This window comes from Stenella coeruleoalba (genome assembly GCF_951394435.1).
Source record: "Stenella coeruleoalba genome assembly, chromosome: X".
Taxonomy (NCBI): Eukaryota; Metazoa; Chordata; class Mammalia; order Artiodactyla; family Delphinidae; genus Stenella; species Stenella coeruleoalba.
In genome coordinates, this window is record NC_137152.1 from 99,998,837 (window position 1) to 100,025,389 (window position 26,553).

A 26,553-nucleotide genomic window follows, 5' to 3' on the forward strand; every position below is an offset into this window, starting at 1 on the left:
GTAATCTTTAACTCTAGGCATTACATCCTCCCAGGAGGATGGATCTGCTTCTAGAAAACGACTTGTGTCTCTCATTAGCAATCTGATAACTCGAGTCACCACAATTACCATGCGTTTCCCCATCAAAGCATCACCCAGATGAACAATTCAGACGGCACTAAAGGCAGAGCCAGCCTTCATCCAAATTGAGACAGATACTCCTCCTTGGCAGCCTTCCACCCTCATTCTATTGCTTTTATCTTCCATATAGGCAAGCCACCTTTCTCATTTCTCACCCATAATCTACCATCAACTCAATGAAAGTCACCCAACTCATCTTGTCTCTGTTTTCCTCTCTGTACAAAATGTACCCTAACAATAATATTATACGAAGGAAATCGCCACATAATATCTTAAAAATAAGTGCTCTAAAAGTAAGCCTTGAATATATCTATTTCCAAACCTCAATTATCTTACCAGAAGGAAACTGAATTGCGGTACTATATGTATGAATCAAGGGAGACAGGATGATACCAAAGTCATCTGGATCCTTGGAAGACTGAGTTGTCTGGCTATTCTCAAATCAAGGACAATCTCTCTTCGGATGCCAGTTGTGTAATTAGTGTCTGTGTAAAAGATGGCCTTGGAGAATTGATCAAAGGTAGCTTACAAGGCCTTGCATTAGGCACAGAGGTCATGGTTGGTTTTATACTGCTGGGTTCAGATGTGGGCAACAGTCACTGGCTCAAACAGATGTGATGTGACTGAGAAGCAACGCAATTGAACTATAGCAGAGCTTACAAATCTAAATGAGTAGTTTCCTTCTCAGAGGAATAACTTCATATTTCCAACAAATGTTGCCATTGTTGCACAGAGGCAAATAGTCAAGTGTACCGATACTTAGAACATAGAAAGTGAGGAAGTAGAGTTTCAACTCGCCCTATCTGTGAGCACTAGGATTGCCTCCAACCTTTCTCTGCCTTCTCTCATCTCCTTTAATCTCTCCCTCTGCATACAGTTTACTGGACCAACCAAAGGAAAGGAGACCATCATGGCAGTGAGCAAAAACAAAACAAACAAAACACAATTTCAAGCAAACCAAACTGGTGAAATGCAAGGAGCACTAGAATTTGATATCTAATCTAAACACACAAAAATCATTGAGTATCTGATCATCACTTCTAGTTATTAAAATCCCTATGAAATAATAAAACGGGCTCAACAGAAATTCCACTCAGTACAGCAGGGGATTTGGAACCTTGGAGTCCCTTAGCAATAATAGTGTGGAGTTTACACATAAACGTATTACATGGAAAGCATGGGAAGGCGTGCGACAATGAAGGAGGACAAGAGCCCATAAGCAATCAACAATGTGCAAGAGCCTATGTAATAACTGGCAAAAGGGGGACACAACTGGCCTTATTACTATCTGGTAGAGAATACAGAGACAAATTTAATATAGATGTTTCTTAGTCATTATTTTACTAATTGAAATGGCCCTTGAAGAATGAAATTTCAGTAGACACCCAGAGCTATAAGTGATGAAGTGAGGGCCCTTACAGAACAAAGGTACCAAGGTTTAAAGGGGAGCGATGTGGCTAGAGCATGAGGTCTCTTGAAGGAAAAGGTGTGGATAAGGCCAAGAGAACAAAAGATAACAGATAATGGAAATCCTTGAAGGTCAAGTCAAGATATTCAGCTGTCAGTATGTCTGTAGAAAGCAGGGAATCATTGCAGTGATTTGAGGAAAGGAGTATTATGCTCTAACAGATATTTTAGGAAGATAAATTTATTATGCAAAAAATAAATTGGAAAGGTAAAGAACTGGAAGTTGGAGCACCACCTAGGAAGCCAGGACGATAAACTAGGCTGGTGGTCCTCAAACCCACTTGTGCTTCAAAGTCACCTGTTGAATTTATTTAAAAAAAAAAAAAGACAGGTGCTTGGGCCCCATACCCAGTGACCCAATAGGCTTAAAGTGCCATTAATTGAAAGAAGGAATACAGGAAGAGGAAGAGATTTTAAGGGAATATAACAATTTTGCTTTGGGGCACATTCTTTTTAAGACACACATGGAATAAGGAAGTCAATTTAGTTGGTAGACAGAAAAGGGGGTTCTAGAGTATAAGAGAGGTTCTAATTGGAAACTCATTGGTGGCTCATTCAAAGTGAATTCAAGGGGGCTTCCGGAGCTTCCCTGGCGGCGCAGTGGTTGAGAGTCCGCCTGCCGATGCAGGGGACACGGGTTCGTGCCCCGGTCCAGGAGGATCCCACATGCCGCGGAGCGGCTGGGCCTGTGAGCCATGGCCGCTGAGCCTGCGCATCCGGAGCCTGTGCTCCGCAACGGGAGAGGCCACAACAGTGAGAGGCCCGCGTACCGCAAAAAAAAAAAAAAAAAAAAATGAATTCGAGTTGAAAATTCCAAAAGAAAACAAGAAATTAATTTGTTTTATAGACTCTAAGCCTTAAAATGTAACAAATTCATTGGCTGAGGTATTTTATGTATCATAAATGTTATTTATCATAACCGAGTAACATTTATGTTAAAAACGTTGATTCTCAGAGCCCAGCTATGTGAGAATCATGATTATCTACTGCCCCCCCAACATACACACACACTCAAAATTTTAAATGGAAAAAGGTGAAGAAAAAGAAAATGAAGAAATTCTAATATCTTTGGTTAGATGGGAGATGCCAGAAGAAGAAACTGATTTTTAAGCAACAAATGAACTGCTATGATTCGGTGAAGCAACAGAGCAATTGCTATAAAACAGCAACCTGCTGAAACAAAACGAGCCATCCTTTCCCACGAAAATATCAAAGAAATCTACTGGAATGCATTTTGTCTTCGGTCAAACTATATTATTTTAAAGTATATAATTTTTAATAGTAGATGAAGCTCAGCGAGGAAACAGAATTCATGATACAGAAATTTCCTTTGAAGTCAGACATGTTTAAATGCATGTATTAAATAAAAGGATATGGGTTTTCTGTCCTTTTTTAAGCAGTTACTATTGGAAGAAGTGCTTGCGCCAGGCACTTAAACCCTGAAACAAAAATGAGAACGAACTAAAAAGACTTAAAGAACTTTAAATATTACTTTTGTTCTGAGCCAAGGATATGAGTTAAAAAGTAAAAACTTGTAAACTTACTTATCACATATTTAGATTGGTAGTCAAACTTATACTTTTTCTAAAGACAAGGATTTTGTGATAATAATAAAAAAAAATCCATCTGTATTCACATGTATTACTGTCTGGTCACTGCACTACTTCTGTTCACTGACCTTCCTCCCTTTATTTTCCCCTTTATCACCCACATGTTTAACGTTCATTTTGGTTGTGCTAGTGTCTACCAGAGATTTTGGAGAGACTCAGTGCCAGTGTTCTCAACTTGAGGCCCTTCTGTGACCAAGTCATAAAGAGAACACTAGCAAGAGTTGTGAACAAATGCAACGCCTTAAAATAATAAGAGGTGACCATGGACCAAGGGCCAGCCAATTCCTGCTCCGTAGCTAGAACTTGTATCCCAACTTCAAATTTCTATAACTGTCTTTCATCTTCTGTTTTCCCCTTTATCATCCAGATGGTTGAAGGTCATTTCTGTTGCATTAGTTCCTGCTCAGAGTTCTTAGACAGACATCTTCCCACCTCAGGGTCTCTACTGTAGCCAACTCAAGCCGTGAATTCTGGCAAGAGGTATGGACAAGTGGGATGTCTTAAAATAATCACAAAGGTAGAGAAAGTGAACCAGGAGACAGCCAACTTCTCCCCTGAATCAAGACATTTCTCCTAACTTCCATCATCCTACCAGAATACTCCCTGCCACAGTCATTTTATTTCCTTTTCTATACACTCTGCATGGTTTATTTTCTTGTTCTGCTTCAGTGTCTTTACATGGGTTTCAGGGATACATGAGGGGGTGTGACCAGCACAACAACAAAAATCTAGCAACATATTCTAGAAAAGTGCAGTGTCTTAAATTTAGATATCAGAGGAGGAGGACCAGTACCCTGGCACCTCTTACTTTTCGGCCAGAATCCATCTCACTCCCCTTCCTTTTTTCCTGCCTACCTGTCGTGTGTTTGCTGGTCAGCTTTGTTGTGTTGGTTATTTCAATGAAGCTATGGGTATACTTAGGCCCCAATTTACAACTTTCCCAATTATGGTTGTACATGATCATAGATTCTAGCAACTTCTTCTAGAAAAAAATAGCAACTTCTTCTAGAAATAAAAAACAATGGGATAGATATAGGAGGTGGACCAGGAACCAGCAAAATCTCCCTTCTTAACCATCTCCTCTCTCCTAACCTCCATCTTTCTACCACTGACCTCTCCCCTTTTATTCCCCCCTTATACCATCCATATGTTTGGTGATCATCGCTTTTGTGTCAATGTCTTTTGAGAGGTTTTAAGAGACTCAGCCTCAATTTTACCACTTTGAAGACTGTGGTTCACCAGCCCAAGGAGGAGATCTAACCAGAGGCTATGAATGGATGAAATGCTTTAAAATTATGGGATAATCTGTTGAATCAAAATGTATTATTATAATCTTCCCATTTCTGTGTCTTTGTTTTCTATTTGCTTTGTCAATAATTGAGGAAGGTATGTTAAATCTCCATTTTGATTTTTTTTAATATCTTTTCTAATATCTCTTTCCACGCAGTGCAGCATGTGGAATCTTAGTTCCCCGACCAGGGACTGAACCCGAGACCCTGCAGTGGAAGCGCAAAGTCTTAACCACTGGACCACCAGGGAAGTCCCTCCATTTTGATTTTTAAAAATAAATTTAGTACTGGGAATTCCCTGGTGGTGCAGTGGTTAGGACTCTGGGCTTCCACTGCCAAGGGCCCGGGTTCAATCCCTGGTCAGGGAACTAGGATCCCAGAATGCTGCATGGGATGGCCAAAAAAAAATTGTTTTTAATAAATTTAGTACCAAAATAATAATAATAATGGGATAGGAGGAGGAGTAGCCCATACTTCTCTCCTAACTTCCATCTTCCTACCACTTACCCCCTGCTCTTTACACAAGTTTGGGGGGGGTCTTTGGCCTGCTTTTAGGGTTATAGATGTCATAACGATAAAAATCCATCAAAGGTTATTATGGGATGGTGTAATGCCTTAAAATGGTGGGATAGGAGGAGAAGACTAGAGTCCACCCAAACCTGCCCGTAAGCAGAACGTTTCTCTGAACTGTCATCATCCTTCTCTCTCTCTTTCCTCCTTTCCTCTCCTACCTGTTGGATGTCAGCTCTGCCGCATTAGTGTCTCTGAAGAGGCTGTAGAAAGAATCAAGCTTTAAGTTTTACAATCTTGTAGACTGTCAGTGCCACTTGAACCATGGAATTTAGCAATATTTGATACAAAAAGATAATTCTTTTTGAAGAAAAGGTATCAGAAATAGGACAATCAAGAGTCAACCAACTCCTGCCTTTCAGTCAGACAGTTTTCCTTACATCCCCTTCTCTGCCATTCACCTCTTTTCTCCTTTTCCCTTCTGTGTCCTTGATAATTGTTGGTTAGCTGTGTCATATTAGTGCTTTTGCAGAGGGATTAGGGAGAATGCAGCCTTGATTATCTCAACCTTGAGAACTGTGACTTGCTGCATCTAAATGCTGGGCACCAGGGCAACATTCAAGCCATAGAATCCGATTAGAGATTACAAACAAGCAAAACGTACACAAATAGGCCAGAGGGAGAATTAGGACCAATAGCCAGCCAACTCTTGCCCTTTAGCAACAAGATCTCTCCTTTCATCTCCATAAAAGCCTATTACAAAACATAGGCAGAACTATAGGCAGACAAAAATCACAGCAAGATCCTTTCTGACCCACCTCCTAGAGATATGGAAATAAAAACAAAAATAAACAAATGGGACCTAATGAAACTTCAAAGCTTCTGCACAGCAAAGGAAACCATAAATAAGATGAAAAGACAACCCTCAGAATGGGAGAAAGTATTTGCAAATGAAGCAACTGACAAAGGATTAATCTCCAAAATTTACAAGCAGCTCATGCAGCTCAATAACAAAAAAACAAACAACCCAATCCAAAAATGGGCAGAAGACCTAAATGCACATTTCTCCAAAGAAGATATACAGATTGCCAACAAACACATGAAAGAATGCTCAACATCATTAATCATTAGAGAAATGCAAATCAAAACTACAGTGAGATATCATCTCACACCAGTCAGAATGGCCATCATCAAAAAATCTAGAAACAATAAATGCTGGAGAGGGTGTAGAGAAAAGGGAACCCTCTTGCACTGCTGGTGGGAATGTGAATTGGTACAGCCACTATGGAGAACAGTATGGAGGTGCCTTAAAAAACTAAAAATAGAACTACCATATGACCCAGCAATCCCACTACTGGGCATATACCCTGAGAAAGCCATAATTCAAGAAGAGTCATATGTCACAATAGCCAGGGCATGGAAGCAACCTAAGTGTGCATCGACAGATGAATGGATAAAGAAGATGTGGCACATATATACAATGGAATATTACTCAGCCATAAAAAGAAACGAAACTGAGTTATTTGTAGTGAGGTGGATGGACCTAGAGTCTGTCATACAGAGTGAAGTAAGTCAGAAAGAGAAAAACAAATACCGTATGCTAACACATATATATGGAATCTAAAAAAAAAAAAAAAAAGGTTCTAAAGAACCTAGGGGCAGGACAGGAATAAAGACATAGACATAGAAAATGGACCTGAGGACACGGGGAGGGGGAAGGGTAAGCTGGGACGAAGTGAGAGAGTGGCATGGACATATATACACTACCAAATGTAAAACAGATAGATAGTGGGAAGCAGCCGCATAGCACAGGGAGATCAGCTCGGTGCTTTGTGACCACCTAGAGGGGTGGGATAGGGAGGGTGGGAGGGAGGGAGATGCAAGAGGGAAGTGATATGGGAACATATGTATATGTATAGCTGATTCACTTTGTTATAAAGCAGAAACTAACACATCATTGTAAAGCAATTATACTCCGATAAAGATGTTTAAAAAATAAATAAAAATAAAAAGTACAATTTTATTGGAAAAACTACTTTTCATCAGACTTCTTACTAAAATAGAAGGGGTTCCTCATCAGCATTATTCCCATTTTACAATTATTGTTGTTACAGTTATTGTAAGCACTGTGAAACCTTTGTCATGAAAATAAATATACGAGAATGAAAGGAAAACAAAAAAAGCCTATTACAGTGTCTCCTTTCTTTTTCTACCACACTTCTGCTCTCTCCATTTTGTCCACGGGGCTGTGTTAGGCATTCTGCACATGTGGACGGGTAAATCTTCAGGGCAGTTAGTAGGAGCTAGTGTTGCGCAGGTCTTGCTAGACAGAAGAGCCATTTGAGGTGACCTTCCCCTGGCTTGATCTGTGCTGCCGTGGACGCATTTAATCTCACGAGGACAGCCAGGCTGGTTCCAGTCTGAGGGGTGCCAGAACTTAATCCCAGATACAGCTGTCATAAAACACGGGTTGACTGAGAAACTCCTAGGTCCTCAGTGGTATGGTATGCTACTGCAGAGAAAGACAGCCAAATGGGAATACACGGGGCCTGTGTGGCAGAGTGAAGCCTCCTGGAAGTAAGCAGAGGTGACTGGTGAGGTAAATTTGAGTTGGACCCCTCTAGTGTCTCTTGTAAGAAAAAGGTAGTGAGGTAAAATGTTTCTGGAAAGGAGTGGTACGGTGAGTAACCAGACTGAAGTGCTGGCTCTTATGCCTTAAGGCAGACGTGAGATTTCTGGGATCCTTTCTCTCGCCCTCCTTTTTGTTAATCCTGTGTTGCCATTTTAACATGCTAAGGTATGAGGTAAACAGGGGTGTGATGCTTATCAAAGTATAAAAGACACAAGAAATACTACTTCCTAGTGCAGACTGTGGCCATTGACCCTGGGAACCAACATGGTGGCAGAAGCATTCTCAACCCCTTTCTTTCAAGGAAGGGGGCTCCACCTCGCAGGCCAGGCTTTTAGGACACAGGAGAGCCCCAGAGAGCCCACTCTTCACCCCTGCCAGCAGACAGATGGGTAGTTGCTCAATGCTCTTGTGTAATACTTGTTAACTGGCAAGTATGGTTTGGCACAGTAAACGACTTAAAGCCATTTGTTAAAGTTTTGCCCTCAGCTCTTTATTTGTGTATTTGTTTAGGGGGTGAGAGTTGGGAGTTGGATAACAGTTAGGCTTAAGCCCCATCTGGAGCCTCTGCTAGGCTTTACACACAGGCAAGCCTCTCTGCTGATTGCAGTGCAGAGGGGAGCAAATGGGAGAAAACACTGAGTCTTAGTTTCTTTCAGGAAGGAGGCCTTTAGGAGAAAACTCATCCTAACAAGTTAATGTTAATTTTAAAAAGTACTTTGGGGTCACTGGAAAGGAGGAATGGTTCTCAGTGATGCAAACTATTTGTCCCTTTGTCCAGTCTCCATTGGCTCCTATCCCACTTATGAAAGGAAGAGGAATGGGGCTGAGAGTAATAACTGAAAAAGCTGCTTCACTAAAATATTTTCTATGACTGCCTTGTTGACCATGTTAAAGAAATGCAGAATTAAAAGAAGCAGTTGTAGGGATGGTGACTAGAGAGAGAGGTGTACAGGATATTGGTTACATTCATGTGTTCAGGTTGTGAAAATTCATCAGGCTGTATTTAAAGATGTGTGCACTGGGACTTCCCTGGTGGTGCAGTGGTTAAGAATCCACCTGTCAATGCTGGGGACACGGGTTCGAGCCCTGGTCCGGGAAGATCCTACATGCTGCAGAGCAACTAAGCCCATGCGCCACAGCTACTGAGCCTGTGCTCTAGAGCCCGCAAGCCACAACTACTGAGCCCGCCCGCATAGAGCCTGTGCTCTGCAACAAGAGAAGCCACTGCAATGAGAAGCCTGTGCACCACAACGAAGAGTAGCCCTTGCTCGCTGCAACTAGAGAAAGCCCACGCGCAGCAACGAAGACCCAAAGCAGCCAAAAAGAAAAAAAAGAAAGAAAAACCTTATCATTCTAAAAAAAGAAAAAAATAAACATGTGAACGCTTTTCTATATGATTATTATACTTCAATGAAAACTTAGAATGTAAAAAAAGAAAACTTTAGAGAAATAGTAGGGATTTGAGTAATATAGTGTATGCATTTATCAACTCATCGAGTGGTACATTTAAGATTTGTGCATTTTACTGGGTGTAAATTTTACCGAAAGATAGAAGGAAAGGAAGGAAGGAAGGATGGATGGAAACTGCAAACACTGAACTCTAGTTAATGGCCTGCGTGCTGAAGTCTTTTGGTATGAAGTATACTAATATCTGCAACTTACTTTGAAAGGTATCTAAAAAATGAAATGGATTGATGAATGGATAGAAAAATATTAATTGTAAAATCTGAAGTGACTGTACAATTCTTTCAACTTTTCTGTATATTTGAAAATTTTTACATGTAAATGTTGGGGGGAGAATCTAAAGGAAAGGGGAAGAATTCTTTCCGTTTCTTTATGAATATAAATTGGCTCGAGCCCATTGAAGACCCAAGTGCATCAGCAGCAATTGGCAAGAGACAAAAGAAGAAGAAAATGGTGGATGCTATGAAGTAGATGTCAAAACACGTTCAGGGACACATGTGAGACATACCCCGGGGTTTGTACCATCATATACAACCAAGCTGTCAGTTTCGCTTTTTGGCATTTCTGTAAATTACAAATGTCGAAAGTATTCATTATTAGAGTCTGAAGCAATCTGCTGCATTCGGCATGTTAAGCTGAAGAAGAGTTTTTGATACCTCTAGCTAGGGTCAACGTTTTCAACATTTTCCAGTTATATGAATCATTGTATTTGTACTCAATGAAGAAAAACTAAAAATACAGGTAAATGAAAGAAGTAAAAACATTTGAAGTTGACACCTATGTTTGTCGTTGCAGCAGCTACACTAAAGACATAGGCACTAAAATGGAAGGATGTATATTTTCTCCACCATGCCTGTAGTTTCAGAGCCAGAGTGTCCTAAGAATTAGTCCATATCAGGGTTGTTTGTTTGTTGTGGTTTTGGTTTTTATTGAGATATAATTGACATATAACAATCTGTCCAGGTTTTCCTTGATTGCTAAAGAAGAATCCTGGGGAAGGAACTTTCATTTCCTCCTTAGCGCTCTAACCAACAGATACAGTGAGTACGAATGCATGACCTCCCACAATCATTATTCTCTTTCAATCTCTTTCTAGGGTTTTACTGATATTTTGCTAGAAAGAGTCATGCACGGGGGAGCCAACATTACAGGATTCCAGATTGTCAACAACGAAAACCCTATGGTTCAGCAGTTCATACAGCGCTGGGTGAGGCTGGATGAAAGGGAATTCCCTGAAGCCAAGAATGCACCTCTAAAGGTAATGTTCCACGACATGTAGAAACCTTAGGCCAGCTTTTCAGAGCATCTCAGTATGGCCTTTATATATTTACGGCCATCCAGTGATCAAGTGGTCGCCCCTCAGAAGTGTTTCAAGGATGCTAAAACACAACTGCAGATACTACTGCTGCACTTGAAAACTAAATTCCCAAATAAAGAAGCTATTGAGAAGGAGGTCTTTTAAAACCCAGCGTTTGGGAAGGTTAACTTAATTTTTTAATGAATTTCATTTTTAATATGCTCATAATTTACAATATTACAAGAACCTGAATCAGGCAAAGACTGGGGGCAGTGGGAATAGGTAAGGAAAATTGATAGTCTGAAACAGAAAATTAGATTTTACATTATTTATGTGATTACTTTGTGTTAATAAGTTTCATGAATCTCAGTACACCCAAGTGAATTAGGCTCTAATACAGAGTGCATGTTGCCTATACGTATATTGAATGGAAATATTTTCCTGCCTGCAAAAGTATCTTTAAATAATTAGATTACCTAAGTTGCTCATTTTCATGAAATCAAGATAAGAACACTGAAAGCAGAAAGTCATGCTTAAAGTACACATTTTTCATGTGTTCCCCTATGGCTAGAAATCCTATTATTTAAAAATCAGGAATTAAAACAGATAAATGGGGGGAAAGTTATTCATGTTACACAAAGGATCCTTCCAATGTATCTTTTTTAAGTAACCCATTCCCTCAGTGCATTGATCCAAGTATGAAACAGACTTTAAATTCTTTCTTCCTGATATGTACGTGAAAGTACGTATATACCATGGCTGTGGGATCCTTGTGATCAAGATGAGGGATCAAAGCAGAGTCAAGGCTCAAGGCCCCTCCCTAAAAGAGGAAAGGGGAGGGGACATTTCCTTTCTCATGGTTTCAAGATACCCATCCTCATATCCTTCCTCCCTGGCAAGAACAGAAGAAGGAGGAACGATGGGACATAGAAAAGAGACACATTCTGAATCACCTACGCAGGTCCACCCTGAATGGGTCACATCAACACAATACAAGTGGGACCTTACTTTATGCAATTGGTATGTTCTAGAAAAGTCGTAAGTTAAACATCTTTTTGTATTAATTTAAGCCACTCACTAGCTAAGTGGTCCTCTGTAGTTGTAGTGATTACATTACACATGCCAGCTTTTTCCAGGTGTCCTCATATGTTTCAGTAAATATGGCCACTATTCCTATGAGGAATCCTTTGTAGTCAAATCATTTTTTTAAGATGATGATTTTATTTTTTATTGAGATATGATTGACATTGTATTACTCTTAAGTATACCACATACTGATTTGATGTATGTATGTATTGCAAAATGATCACCACAATAAGTTCAGTTAACATCTATCACCACCACAGCTACAAATTTTTTCTTATGATGAGAACTTTTAAGATCTACTCTCTTCACAACTTTCAAAAACTACAGTGCAGGATTGTTAACTATAATCACGATGCTATACATTACATTCCCAGAACTTATAACTGGAAGATTATACCTTTTGACCACCTTCATTCATTTTCCCTATTCCCCAGCCTTGACCTCTGACAGCCATCATTCTGTTCTCTGTTTCTATGAGTTTTTTTTTTTTTTGGATTCCATGTATAAGTGAGATCATACAGTATTTGTCTTTCTCTGTCTGACTTATCTCACTTAGCATAATGCCCTCAAGGTCCATCTGTGTGTCACAAATGGCAGGATTTCTTTTTATGGCTGAATAGTATTCCATTGTATGTGTGTCTGTGTGTGCATATATATTTTTGTTGAAATATAACTGACATGACTTTATATATGTATATATGTGTGGGTGTATATCACTTTCTTTATCCATTCATCATTTGATGATTTGATGAACACGGGTTTGTTCCACGTGTTCACTATTGTAAATAATGCTGCAATGAACATGGGGGTGCAGATATCTCTTTGAGACAGTGATTTTATTTCCTTCAGATAGATACCCAGGAGTGGAATTGCTGGATCATATGGTAGTTCTATTCTTAATTTTTTCAGGAACCTCCCTATTGTTTTCCACAGTGACTGCGCCAATTTACATTCCTATCAACAGTGCATGAGGGTTCCCTTTTCTCCACATCTTCATCAATGCTTGTTGTTTCATGTCTTTTTGATAATAGCATTTTTTTTTTCCCGTTACGTGGGCCTCTCACTGTTGTGGCCTCTCCCGTTGCGGAGCACAGGCTCCGGACGCGCAGGCTCAGCGGCCATGGCCCACGGGCCCAGCCGCTCCAAGGCATGTGTGATCCTCCCAGACCGGGGCATGAACCCGTGTCCCCTGCATCGGCAGGTGGACTCTCAACCACTGCGCCACCAGGGAAGCCCCAGATAATAGCCATTTTGACAGGTGTGAGGTACTATCTCATTGTGGGTTTTTTTTTTAATTTATTCATCTTATTTATTTATTTATTTTTGCCTGCGTTGGGTCTTTGTTGCTGCGCGCGGGCTTTCTCTAGTTGCGGCGAGCGGGGGCTACTCTTCATTGCAGTGCACAGGCTTCTCATTGCAGTGGCTTCTCTTGTTGCAGGGCAAGGGCTCTAGGCATGCGGGCTTCAGTAGCTGCGGCTCCCAGGCTCAGCAGTTGTGGCTCGCGGGCTCTAGAGCACAGGCTCAGTGGTTGTGGCGCATGGGCTTCGTTGCTCTGCGGCATGTGGGATCTTCCCGGACCAGGGCTCGAACCCGTGTCCCCTGCGTTGGCAGGTGGATTCTTAACCACTGTGCCACCTGGGAAGTCCCTCACTTGGGTTTTGATTTGCATTTCTTTGATGATTCAAATCTTTTTTTTTATGGACTAAATCTGCCCACTACATTTAGGTGAGCTTATATTAATTTATATTTTCATACAACTGCCTATCCGCTGTTTTGCCATCCTTAGATTTAGCAGGCAATAGGTAGAGGGAAAAAACTCATTTATTCAATATTTTATGGGTTACCTACACAATGTCAGGCACTATGCTAGGCACAAAAAATGGACAAGAGTAAAAGTATGAAAAGGGTGCTACAGAGTCATTTATGCCTGTTCAGAAGTTGTAGAGGTGTACAAAAGAGAAGGAAGACAATCTCAGCTCTGGATTATTCATTGGTAACTCATGATATGTGTAAGGTAAAGTTCTTAGAACTTACTGAGAAGAATTGTTCAGGCTTATAAGCAAAACCCTTCAAATAACTTAAGAAAACGAAATACTTAAATAGGTGGTTACAACTTTCTGATTACTTTGACTTGTACTAGTCATTATGGAACCTGTCTCTATGTCAAACAGACAAAAAGCCCATGTTAAAAAATTATGTACAATATTTTTGATTAGGAAATAAAAGTGTCTAGAGATTAAAATCCTGATGCTTAATTTATTCTATATTTTATGAACATTTCCTTTGGGGTCTTTTTTTTTTTAGATGGTCACACATTGGTCCGTAGAAGCTGAAAAAGTAGAAAATTAAATAGCCATTTGGGCATGGCTTGGAAAGGACTACATTAAGATCGCTGACAGTTTATGCAGTCAGCTGGAAAAAAAGCACCACCACGTTGGCTTTATGTAGTGCTAGCATGGGCAGACACAGATATTTTTTTTTCATGAAAGAACATATGCCCCCTGTTACAGTCATACTTGATGACTTGGCCCTGAAAGAAAAGTAACATGAGAAAAGTCAGAAAAGTAAATTGATAGTTGTAAAGATGACAATGCATTCACTCACAATTGTATTGGGACATACTATGTAGACAGAAAATTCCCCCCAGGGCATTTTGCTTCATTTTTTTTTAGAAATCAACAGAATTGTGTATTCTACCAGTATTTGTCACCCCTGCAAAACAGGGGCCAGCTAATTTTAATCACACTTTGTTGATTCATTAATGAAAAGGCATCCACCATGTCAAATTGCAGATAATCAAATCCCTTGTGTTAAATGACTGGCCTCATCCTTAGCAGTGTATCAGTACAGTATATCCAAGAAATAGAAAGTAAGTGTTCTGGCCTGGAAAAGGTAGCATCACGAAGTATTGCCTATGCATTGTCAATGTTATCAGATTTAAAACTCAATAACAATTGTAATTTTCTACAGTCAAAAACCAGCTTTGGATTTTGCTCTCCCAAGGAAACAAAAACTGATTTATTGCTGGCCAGAGGTCCTAGTTCACCAGAAACGTGGTCCAGACAGAAATGATTAATGTTTCCCTCCAAATTAATTTCAAGCTGTCTAACTTAGTTATTTCCATTTTCCCCTAAGTAAACACCAGATCTGAATTTTCTATTACAAACAGCGATAACTCAGTCTTGCTTTAGGATATGCCGTTTCCTCTCCAATCTACATATGCCATCCTTTAACTTCCCACATATTTTGCTCTCTATAAAGGAGCTGGCCTTTTGGCAGTCACTCACTCAATACGAAACACAGTATTGAGAGTAAGAGAGAGATTCCCTTGAGCCATTTGATCTTAATAATCTTAACATGTGCACACATGAGGTAAGATGCATCATTCTAGAACGGATCAAAGTCAAGCTTGCCCAGAGAGATCTCTTGATTCAAGTAATTAAGAGGGTGACTTCATAGAACAAGAGTTGGAGATGAATGAAAATTATAAGAAACGAGGCAAGTTTTGGGGGCATGGTTTGTCATGATATCTTGTTTTCCATACATCCATTTCAGTACACATCTGCATTGACGCACGATGCAATACTGGTCATAGCAGAAGCTTTCCGCTATCTGAGGAGGCAGCGAGTGGATGTGTCCCGGAGAGGCAGTGCTGGAGACTGCTTAGCAAACCCTGCTGTGCCCTGGAGTCAAGGAATTGATATCGAGAGAGCTCTGAAAATGGTAATGACCACAGTGGGTTATTTGGTTGGGGGCACCTTATAAAGACACAAAAAGAGTAAGACCTCAATCTTGAGAAAAGATAACCTAAAGGGAATAGGATCAGAGTCTGTAGAATGTTCAAAGTGTACAGAAAGATAAGCATCGATATTTATTCACCAAAATCTAGAAATCTAAAACTAGAAGATTCTTCCTTGAAGCTTGAGAAATGGTAAATTTAGGGCAAATGAATATTTAGCTCTGTACTGAAGTGGGGATAGTAAATCAAACTCAGTACCCTTGAAAGTTATGGATTGAACATGTAAATGGCTTCAAAAAATTCAGACTTTCCAGAAAATTGTGGAAATTGCTTAGGGGGACTGGGATATTCTCCAGGAAACTCCTAACTTCAGCGTAGACATTACCAGCATCCTCTGGCTCATCAGACAAATTATTAGCCTGGATGGACTGTGGAACTGAGCCAGTGTGATAGTATTTCTATTTGTCAAAAAGAACCTTTATACTATTCTACATGGTGAAATGCAGGAACACAGTCCATTCTAGGCCTACTTAAGAGTTATTTCCCCAATGCCCTAGAGAAAAAGCCTGAAGGAAAGTACAAGGAATCAATGGGCAGAGAGTCAAATAGGTCACTTGTTTTTAGTATTTACTGGGTGGGAGAGCATTTAAGGCTTTGAGCAGTATCCTTTGAACAGATTCCATTATTTACACTAGGAGTAGCATCGCCCATTCAGTGTAGCTTTCCAAGCAAGAGCTCTTTCCTGAATATTTTGCATTAAGCTACACACGCCTGCATGCATTAAAATAAGCCTTGGAGAGTACAAGACTCTCTTATTTCTACTTCTTTAATTATCCTGATGTTTAGAACATCCAAATCAACAAAGAGATAGGCAATGATAAGATAATTCTGTGCACAACCCAGCAACCAGGAATCTGTAATGGCCTCGTAATGTACATCATTTTGTGTAGCTGGCTCTCTTACTGCTGCCTTAAATTTGCCAAGTTGGAAGCATTCAGTAGAAAGGGGTTAGTAGCCACTGTGTCTCTCTCCAAGAAAGAGATATGACTCATTCTCCCATCATGCAGATTTTTATGTCATTATGTCAGTTCCCTAACAAATGCCCTAAGTGTAGTTTTATGGAGGTAGCACTGCACAATTTTTGAAGAACAGTTAATTAGATTCAACCTTCATAGCTGTTACAAGATTTGTATTGTCAGGTGAAACATAATGATGAGTGAAATATAAAACTCCCTCAGAGTGAACCAAAAGGAGTTTTCATCAAAACCTCAAGGGGCAAGTACCAGCGTCTTCGACTGACTCCCCATCCATGACACAAATGACTCTCTTCCCCAAATACAAAACTGGCTGCCAGAGTGAAGGACAAGAAAGAATTTGGCAAGAAAAACATTAGATTGATCATATTATTGCACAAAGTTTCCACATGTCTAACTCACTGACATAGCTCAAGCTGTAAGCCAGGTAAGTAACCTTCCTCCCCAGGCCCTCATGATCAAACACTCAACAGAAAGGATGCTTTCCCTCTTTCCATAGGCCAGCCTCTTTCTAAGGCTTCAGAGAGGCTGGAAAGTATCAGCCTCTGCCAAAGGTACATGTTGCCTTGTGACAAATGATCAGTGAAACTCCACTTTTCAGAGGACTGCAAGAGAGGGTGGTCTGAAGTACTAAAGGTTTCTACCATATAAAAGAAATCCCATTTTATTTAAGTTAACTAAAAGTGAGGATACATGATGTAAAAGCATCCCTCATTGTGACTAGCACATAATTGCTGCTCAGTCAATCATTCTCTTCCTTCAAAGAAATCTGGCAAACAAAATCATTACCTGAAAGAGTCTCCTAAGGGGCCTGTTTTAATGAATAAATAATCACACCATTCATTAAACAAATATTTGTTGAGCACCAAGGACTATGTATCAGGCTCCAAGTTAAAATGCAAACATGAAGTAAGATGAGGGGAGCTCAAATTTAAATTGTTAATATGTAAACAAGTGCTTTTAAAAACCTTAAAGCTACTTGCAGATTGGGTAATCATCATCCTTACAATCTATCGATGGTGCAAAGATTAGCCTCAACCTGGTCTACTGAAATATGTCACAATTCTAAGTCATCGAAACTTGTCAACTTGTTCAGTAAACACTTATTGAACACCTGCTCTATCCCAGGCTCTGGATTAGTTGCTGAGAACACAGAAAAAAAATGTCTTTCATCTTGAGGTGCTCCCAATCTAGCAGGGGAGCTAGAAATACATAGATTAAAATGTTATGGTGAAGCTCCACACGGAATGCTATGGGAACCCAGAGGAGAAGCACCTAATATAGACTGAGGTGCGGGGTGGAGAGGATTAAAGAAGGGATCCCAGATGGGATGGTGGGAAACTGTCACTGACATTCACATCCTTAAAAATAGACTTGTCTCTGAATGGTAGTCCAATTCGACTTCTGCTCACCAAAAGTTCTAATCAGCTTAGGCTACTGTCCAGTTTGCAGATCATGCTCAGATAGGCTGAATCTTTAGAAATATACAATTCTTAATGAGACTGAAGACTTTGCTATTTTCACTCACAAAGGATTTCCTTAATAATTTCCTCTGCCAGTGTCTCTACCCTGCCTATCTCCTCTCCTAGAATTCAGTGCCCAAAATAGAGTGTAAAGAACCCTTCATGCATCACAGACCCATCCTACTGGATAAGCAACTTCTATCTCAACAAAGGACCTTTTCTTTAGCCAGAAGCATGATGTCACCTTGTCTGCAAGCCTAAGCTGACAGTAGTGCTTAGGTTTGTTCATTTAGTAGGACAATCATCTTGTCTTCAGGGAGTCACATTGGAGCATTTCTCCTTCAACAGATATTCCATGGTCTCCTACTGGTGGCGAACAAGCCCTGTTCCTTTAAAAAGATGCTCCCTACTATTTGCCATCAATTTTCTCTTCTGCAGCACAAGCCCATTACCGCTTCTCACTTGCTTAACAAACAGCTTGTCACTTTTCTATAAGAGATGAAAAAGTATTCCATTCTTTCATCTTGGGAGAATGACAGATTCTTTTTCTTTGAAGCAAATTCCTTGACCCATACTCACCAGATAAGTAATTCAAGTGGGTAACAATAATGACATATTTATAGAAGGTCTTTCATCCAGTGTCCTTGAACTGTAAAACAGGTAAGGAAATCTCTCCACCCAGTAGAGATGGCCTCATATGAATTCATAATACGGGGCCCAGACCCAGGAAAAACTGTGGCATACATGCATCTGCATTTGGCCTCCCAACTAGGTGTCTGGGCTATTCTAGTACCTCTATCTGTTCTATATAGTACTCAATACTCCTGATTCCCTAGACTTAACAAATTTCATCAGTCTACGGATTATCCCTCCATGGCCTAGCTCTCCACTACCTGTCTGGAACTGGGCATAGGTTAAATAAGAGGAAAAACTCATCCCTGTTACTATGGTAGCTGATAAATGTGTAAACCCCTCAAGAAACAGAACTAAATTCATTTTGATTAATAATTATTATTATTAATAGAGCTAGCATGTATTGCAATGCTCACTACATGCCAGACACTGATCTAAACACTACATATGTATAACTCATTTAATCCTCCTAACAACTCCATGGGACAGGTACTACTAGGATTTCCCATTTTACAGATTAGGACACTGAGGTATAAAAGCATTAAGGAACATCCCCAAGGTCATACAGTTAGTAAGTGATGAAGTTAGAGTATGAATCCAGGAGCTCCAGAGCCCACGTTACTGAAGCTGGTTTATGATTGGATGTTGGCAATAGTGGAACTCACAGTTCAGAAGAACGCATTATCCTAGTTAAGAATACTCTTCAGGCAACTCCCTTCAGAAAAGACGAATGGTAGAAATTTCAGGTTCCTTGGAATCTAGAAAAATGGTATAGGTGATCTTATTTGCAAAGCAGAAATAGAGACACAGATGTGGAGAACAAATGTATGGATACCAAGGGGGAAAGGAGTGGGGTGGGAGGAACTGGGAGACTGGGATTGACACATATGCATTATTGATACTATGTATAAAAGAGACAACTGATGAGAACACACTGTATAGCACAGGGAACTCTACCTAATGCACTGTGGTGACCTAAATGGGAAGGAAGTCCAAAAGGGAGGGGATATCTGTATGTGTATGGCTGATTCATTTTGTTGTGCAGTGGAGACTAACACAACATTCTAAAGCAACCATACTGCAATAAAAATTAATTTTAAAAAATCAGTTTAAAAAAAGGGATTGAAATACACAAAATACATTTAAATCTATGAGTTGATAATAATACTAAAAACATGGGTTACCTTTAGACAATTCTATGAAAGATTTTTATTCTGAAAACCAGTAACTAAAGAGAAAGTTAAGTATTTAAAAAAAAAAAGAAATTTCAGGTCCTTGAAAAACTAGTGGTAGGGCCCTCACTGTATCATCTAAGAAACTGCCTGTCACACCCACTCAAAGCTTCATTAACTGAAAGGCATACTTAGAAAATACTGCAGAGGAAATGAAGATCTGTATAGACTGATCTGGTGGCTATAGCTCAATGGCTCAAGATAAACATTCTCCAAGATTCCAAGATCTGTCAGCGGACCTCATCGCAAAAACCGAACAGGCAATAATGTGGCGCTATTTTTAAATTTTACATTTTTCCCTTTCTACCAGGTGCAAGTACAAGGAATGACTGGAAACATCCAATTTGACACTTACGGACGTAGGACAAATTATACCATCGACGTGTATGAAATGAAAGTCACTGGCTCTCGGAAGGTAAGTAACCCAAACAGATATCCAAATAAAAAATCTCTCAGAAAGTGACAGCCCTCAGATGCAAGGAAATAGGTGTTAGGAAACACACCCAAAGCAAATTCCCACACATCATGTTTGCCTTTCCGTTTGGTGAATAGTGTAGATACGATGCAGAGCTGTTTTGTAATCAAAGTGTTCCATCTACACATTTTAAAAGTTATCTCCCTCTGAGGCTGGTCCTTTAAAAGTGGTAGACTCAAGATTAATTAACAGCTTCCTACAATACAGGGAAGGAGTTACAAATTTTATAGCATGTTATTTAAACAGAAGCTGCCGAGATACGCATGATTTTAGCAAAAGAATTGGAAAGTAGGATATCTCTCCATTTGGCCAACTCACCCACCAAAACGCCTCTGGACAAAGTACCTTTCCCTACAGCTAAATTTCATAATAACCACTGGGCGTCTATCATACTAATAGTGAGTTAGTCAGGAAGTGGGAACTTAGTAGTTACTTAATAAAACCTTAGAACGTAAAATACCTTGTACCATTTCTACAGGATACTCAACTGATTGCCCACCCAGCTTTCCTACAGTTTTAAGCAAAGAATTTTTCTGCTATCTGAGTTTAAAGAATCAAAAAGGTTGATCATTCTACAGTGGGCTAACTTATTCTCACCAAATATCAGTAAAAGCAAGGTGGGGATGGGAACCCCCAGGGTGAAGGAACAGCACATCTGTTGCTCAAGCAACTACAAAAAGGTTTCATTCTACTACAGCACTTGAATTTCGTGCAGCACTTTTTGAGTGAAAAATAGGCAACCAGGTCAAATGTCTGCTCTTTCTAGGCTGGCTACTGGAATGAGTATGAAAGATTTGTGCCTTTCTCAGATCAGCAAATCAGCAATGACAGTGCATCTGCAGAGAACCGGACCATAGTAGTAACCACCATTCTGGTAAGTATGGATGGAAGGTAGGTGGGCTTTCTGTACAGCAAGACTTCTGTCTTCTGAAAAGCATTATTCAGCCAGTAAGAAAGACCTCAAGTTCAAACAGTGGAAACTTCCAACAGGTCAGCTTAGGAGTCTTTCGAAATGTCTTGCCACGATGAGGAACAGAATGTCATTTAAATAAAGAAAAAGAACAGGAATTCGCAATAGCTTTAGATCTTGTTATCCTCCTTGTTAACCTCATGGACTGATGCTTCATCTGGACTTGAAATGTAATTCTTCATTGTGGGGGAGATAGCGTTATATGGAGGAAAGAGTAGGTCAGGGTTCTAATATTAGGTCTACCACTAACCTGAGTTTAACGGTGCAAATCACAACTTCTCTGAGCCTCAGGTTGTGTTATTTTTTAACTTATGGAATGGTCGTCATAATAATCTCCTATCCATGTCATAAGACGTTTCAAGGCAATATTCACCATGTAAAGCTTTTCTGAAAAACCAAAAGCACTATTGGGATGTGAAATAGTATTTTCACTTATTTTCAAATGCTTTTCTAAAACCTGGTATGTTTCATTACTGAACGAAGTACAAACCCGGGTTAAAAATGAATGTGCCTGAAAATGAGTAGGTCTGAAATTGTGATTAATTAAGTGGAGATTCAGCTGAAGTTTCTCTTTCATTTAAACATGCCTATCAAACACTCACTTTGTCCTAGGTACTGTACTAGGCCCTGAGGATATAAAAATGAATAAGCCACAGACTCTGACCTCACAAAGATCACAGTGCTTCCCTAGGGCTTGCCAAGGCTGGCTATGGTTCTTACATAGTAAATCCCAAGAAATCAAAGGCAGTTAACCTTCATGTAACTAAAAGAAATACCTCTGCCCAACTTGACTAAATCAAAGACTACAGGTGGAAACTGGTTCTTTCAAACTCTCAAAAAGAACTTAAATTCTTCTCTATTTCCTTAAATCATCAATTAAGGACTCCAAGGAATATGTGCCCCCATGAATAGTCGATTGAGGCTCTTCTGCTTAGTAAGCAAACATTTTTAAAGGCTCTCTTAACACACCAAACCTCAATAGCCACAGGGGAACAAAACTTCATTATTACATTTATTATCTCTTAGAAAAATGTATAGGAGTAATCCTTTGATCTTGCTTCTGGTCTCAAAGGAATCACCATATGTAATGTATAAGAAGAATCACGAGCAACTGGAAGGAAATGAGCGATATGAAGGCTATTGTGTAGACTTAGCCTATGAAATAGCCAAACATGTAAGGATCAAATACAAATTGTCCATTGTCGGTGATGGGAAATACGGTGCAAGGGATCCGGAGACTAAAATATGGAACGGCATGGTTGGGGAACTTGTCTATGGGGTAAGTTTTTTTCGACTCTGTTTTCATTTATTTCTATGCCTTCCAACTAATAAAGATAGAGGAATTTAATTTTCAAGTGCAGTATTTATCCAATTGTATAGTTTTCATATGATCTGTATGAAAAACGTTTTATTCTACAGTTGAATTCTGTAAAGGTAGCTTGTCAATAGCATCCTTTGGGCAACAGGATTATTTTACTAAAAGGAAAGTAGAATTGGAGAACTTTATCTGGCAACATTAAGTACAGCCTGCCCTCTACTGAAAATCTGTTCCTTCTGTGTTCCCTGTCTCAGGCAGCAGAATCACCACCCACCTAGTTGCCTAAGCAACCAGGTCATCTTTCCTCATCGCTCCCCTCATATCCAGTCAGTCACCATATCCTATCAATTCTACTTTTCTGTCTCTCAAATCCAGATACACTCTTCATTCCCACCATCATCATCTTAGTTACGGTTCAAGCAACTATTTGACAGTCTTTACTGTATGGTTTCCCTGCCTCTGCTCTTACCCTGGCAAATCAAATCCACATTATCGTAGTTTCTCACTTTAGAAATCAGGATAAAATTCAAATTCCTTAGCATGGCAAAGAAGGCACTTTGTCACCTGGCCCCCACCTACCTCTCTAGTTTCATCGGGTCCTCTTCCTCCTTCACACTCAATGTTCCAGCTATAGCAAAGTATGCACTGTTCCCTGAAGACAGGCCTGGAAGGACCTTCACCTCTCTTCAGCTGGCTAACACCACCTACGAGTCCTTCAGAACTCAGAGGTGTCACCTCTTTCAGGAAGCCTTCCCTAATCCCATTTACCCACCTGCAATCTGGTTAGCTGCCCCTGCTTTTTGCTTCCTTATAGTATTTTTTTTGCTTTCTCATAGTACTTTTTTTGTTTGTTTGTTCTTTTTGCGGTACGTGGGCCTCTCACTGTTGTGGCCTCTCCCGTTGCGGAGCACAGGCTCCGGACGCGCAGGCTCAGCGGCCATGGCTCACGGGCCCAGCTGCTCCGCGGCATGTGGGATCTTCCCGGACCGGGGCACGAACCCGTGTCCCCTGCATCGGCAGGCGGACTCTCAACCACTGCGCCACCAGGAAAGCCCTCTCATAGTACTTTTGAACCTTTATTATAACGATCTGTTTTCAAGTTTAGCTGTCCCAACTAGTCTATGAACTCCTTGAAAACAGACGCCATATCTGATTCATTTCAGTATGCCATGGCCTGACACATAATGGAAGTCCAATAAATAGATCTTGAATGAATTAACGAATGAACAGAATGTCTCTGCCAAGGGCTTGCCCATGGGCGAAGTACAAAAGAATTATACTAATAGTTAGGGCTTTTTAAAAGGGGTACAGTAGTATCTTCAGAGCTCCTCAGGGGCTTAGCTTTAAAAGGTTTTGGCCTCTGATTGGGAAGGTCAGATCTTGGGCCACCCAATGAGGCATATGGAAATAAACAAAACTGGACATAAGAACCACCCATTGGGTGAACCAGTCCTTAGAAAACTAACCCAAGTGCAGGTGGCAGTGGCAGAGGTTTAGTTCTAACAGACAAAGGTTACTTGCAACCACCAGTCCCTGTCTAAACAACAGGTTAGGGGAAGGAGAGGAATTTAGGGGGTGGATATATTGAGAAGAGTCTGGCAAGAAGCAAATGTCCACAAGTTAGCTATTGGACTGAGGTTTAGGATAAGGACTCTAGCGCTTGAGACAGGAATTAACAAGAATAAGGTATAGCTCTCCAATCGTAAGATAGTCCTGGGGTCGCTAAATAAGTTTTTGGAACAGGTCCTAAAGAACAAGCACAAAGGCAGAAACTCATTTCTAAAAATAAGGGCACACAAAGGGAATTAAGGCTTAAAATGAGACTGGACCTCAAGTATCAAAACCAAGGCACCATCTTCCAGTCACACAAGCCGCAAGGCGATTTGAACCTCAGCCCCCAGCTGTGGGGCTGGACCCTGTCTTGGGTCAAGGCTGGTCCTGGGAACTGGGGCAGGGCTGAATTGCAGATAAGATGCAAGTGAACCCAGTTATGAGAAAGAAGAACTTCTAAGGCCAGAGAGAGGGGCTGAAGAAGGGACAGAGCACCCATCATGCTTTCTGAGAAACCTGAGAAGCTTAGAACCATCCTGACACAGCTGTAACCTCTTTACAAGTTGGTGATCAAGTCTTCTTCTACTTCCTGTCCCTAATCTGCCCAACACTCAGGCTCTAAGATGTCCCGTCTTGCTCACAGCTCTCCCCTGCTCTTAGCACATTACCTGGGACATAAGAGATACTCACTTTTTGCTTTAATGAATGAATGCCTGGTGGCACATAATAATGCCCAGCCAATACCCATTAAATTGAGTCCATGGTGAGAGGTAATCCTATAATGTTTTTATTATTATTAGCTACCATTTGTTGCATATTTACTGGTCGCCAGGCATTGTGCCAAGTGCTTTACAAGCACTATGTAACCTAATCCTCAAAACACTATTAACATCATTCTACAGACGAGAAAATTAAAGCCTAGAGAGGTGAAGTCTCATATCAAGGCCAAACAGCTTGTTCTGACACAGTGATCTGAACCCAGGTCTCTGACTATGAAGCGTGTGTTCTTTAACCATTGCCGCATACCGCCTAACAGCCAAGTGTTGCAGACCCATCCCATCCTGAAAGATAGTTGAAACATACTGCAAAGGCCCCTGGTGCCTTAGCCATTCTGGGGGGAAGAGTATTTGGCCACATAAACCTGACAAGGAATTTAGGGGCTGTTTTCACTAGGGCAGAGTAACTGGCATGGGCTCTACCAGCCCATTATGTCTCAATTGCCATAGCGTTCTACTGTCTCAAGAGAAAGCCTGTCACGCTGTGTAAATAGCTCAGTGCCCTCCTGTCACTGCACAGGACATTAAACACAGTGCTGAAGAGCAAAGCAAATTTCTTGACATTGTTCAGACAAAGACCAGCTTTCTCAGTGGATTTTGGTTTCTCCTCTGGCATGTCCTCTGTACTGCAACCATTTAATCTCCACATTCTCTTCCTCTTTCCAGTTTGTGTATGTGTGAGTGAGGGAGCTTGAGAATTAGCAGGTCCCATATTTGTTTAGTAATTTAGAAACCAACTCTCTACTGCTGAATAGGTACAAATTCTCCTGGAGGAGCCTACCCATCTTTTTCACCCAGTTCTTTCTACTAAAGATAAAAGCAATAGCCAGGGAAGGCTCTTACAGAAATGTCCTCCTCCCTCCCCTGACCTAGAACAAGTGTCTGGTGCTTTCTGAGATTGTAACACAAGGTGATTCCCAGGAACCGAGAACAAACCAACCTATTTGAGTGGACTGCCAAGTTCCACTTTCCTCTAAGACGTGCGGCTATGAAAAATGGACGTTCTTCTCATGCTTAGAGTGAGAGCTGTCTGTAAGGGAGGATGATCTAAGCTAAGTGAGTCTTCCTCTTCATTTAGAAGATTTCATCTTTCGGCATTGGGAAGTTTGCAACTTCTCTGTCATTGATAGAAATGGAGAAAAGTGAAAACAGGCATTCATTTCTGGCAGGCCTGGTCTCCTATGGTTTGCAAGCTGCTTAAGAAAAAGAGGGCAAACCCCCACCCCCAGTGACTTCCCTAAGTGCTTAATAAGCAAAAGGATGGAGAACATGGAAGTATTTCTTGCAATAAAACGAAAACTACACAGATAGACACAGCTTTATCTTTAGGGCATTTTCTCTTATACTTTTAGTATGTACAACAGATCAGAGTAGGAAAAAAAATGAAGAAAGGCAGAGATGAAAAAAGCTTCGCAAAGGAGATTTCAGTATCTGCCATAAAGTCTCAAGAAAGAGTCAAAATAAATTAAACTTCTTAAAGAAGAAAGAAGCCAATCAGCCTCTTTTCAGATGAGTCCTAAATGTTTTTTTCCTCCTCTAAAGAAAATCAAATCAAGGTTGATGTTTGGGCCACCTTGTATCGCTAAGAAGGCTATTTTTGAAACAAATGTCAGTAGGACACAATGTGCCCCCGTTATATAAGCTCTTCAGAACATTATGGACTTGAAACTGTCCACCTGCTTTTAGAAGTTTTGATTTTGAGCTTAATGTCTGTAACATCGCCACATGGCAGTTGTCCTCAGACCACAAGTTTTTACGGTTCCCAAATAGCATGTGTTTTAAGAGGACATTTAAAAACATTTTGTTGCTAGCAGGGCTCTTAGATATTCTTTAGCCTACCTTTTCATTCATTTTACACATAAATGTGGAGACTGGCCAGGACTGAAC

At 40.4% G+C, this 26,553-nt stretch overlaps 1 protein-coding gene across 1 annotated transcript in view; it reads left to right on the forward strand.

Moving 5' to 3' along the window:
* GRIA3 (glutamate ionotropic receptor AMPA type subunit 3) overlaps positions 1-26,553 on the forward strand; it is a 289,448-nt gene that overhangs the window by 185,455 nt on the left and 77,440 nt on the right. The window contains exons 6-10 of the mRNA XM_079910123.1: positions 10,189-10,350; positions 15,031-15,198; positions 19,887-19,991; positions 20,818-20,925; positions 22,094-22,300. Of these exons, the coding sequence (XP_079766249.1) occupies positions 10,189-10,350; positions 15,031-15,198; positions 19,887-19,991; positions 20,818-20,925; positions 22,094-22,300 (750 nt within the window). The remainder of the gene's footprint in view (positions 1-10,188; positions 10,351-15,030; positions 15,199-19,886; positions 19,992-20,817; positions 20,926-22,093; positions 22,301-26,553) is intronic.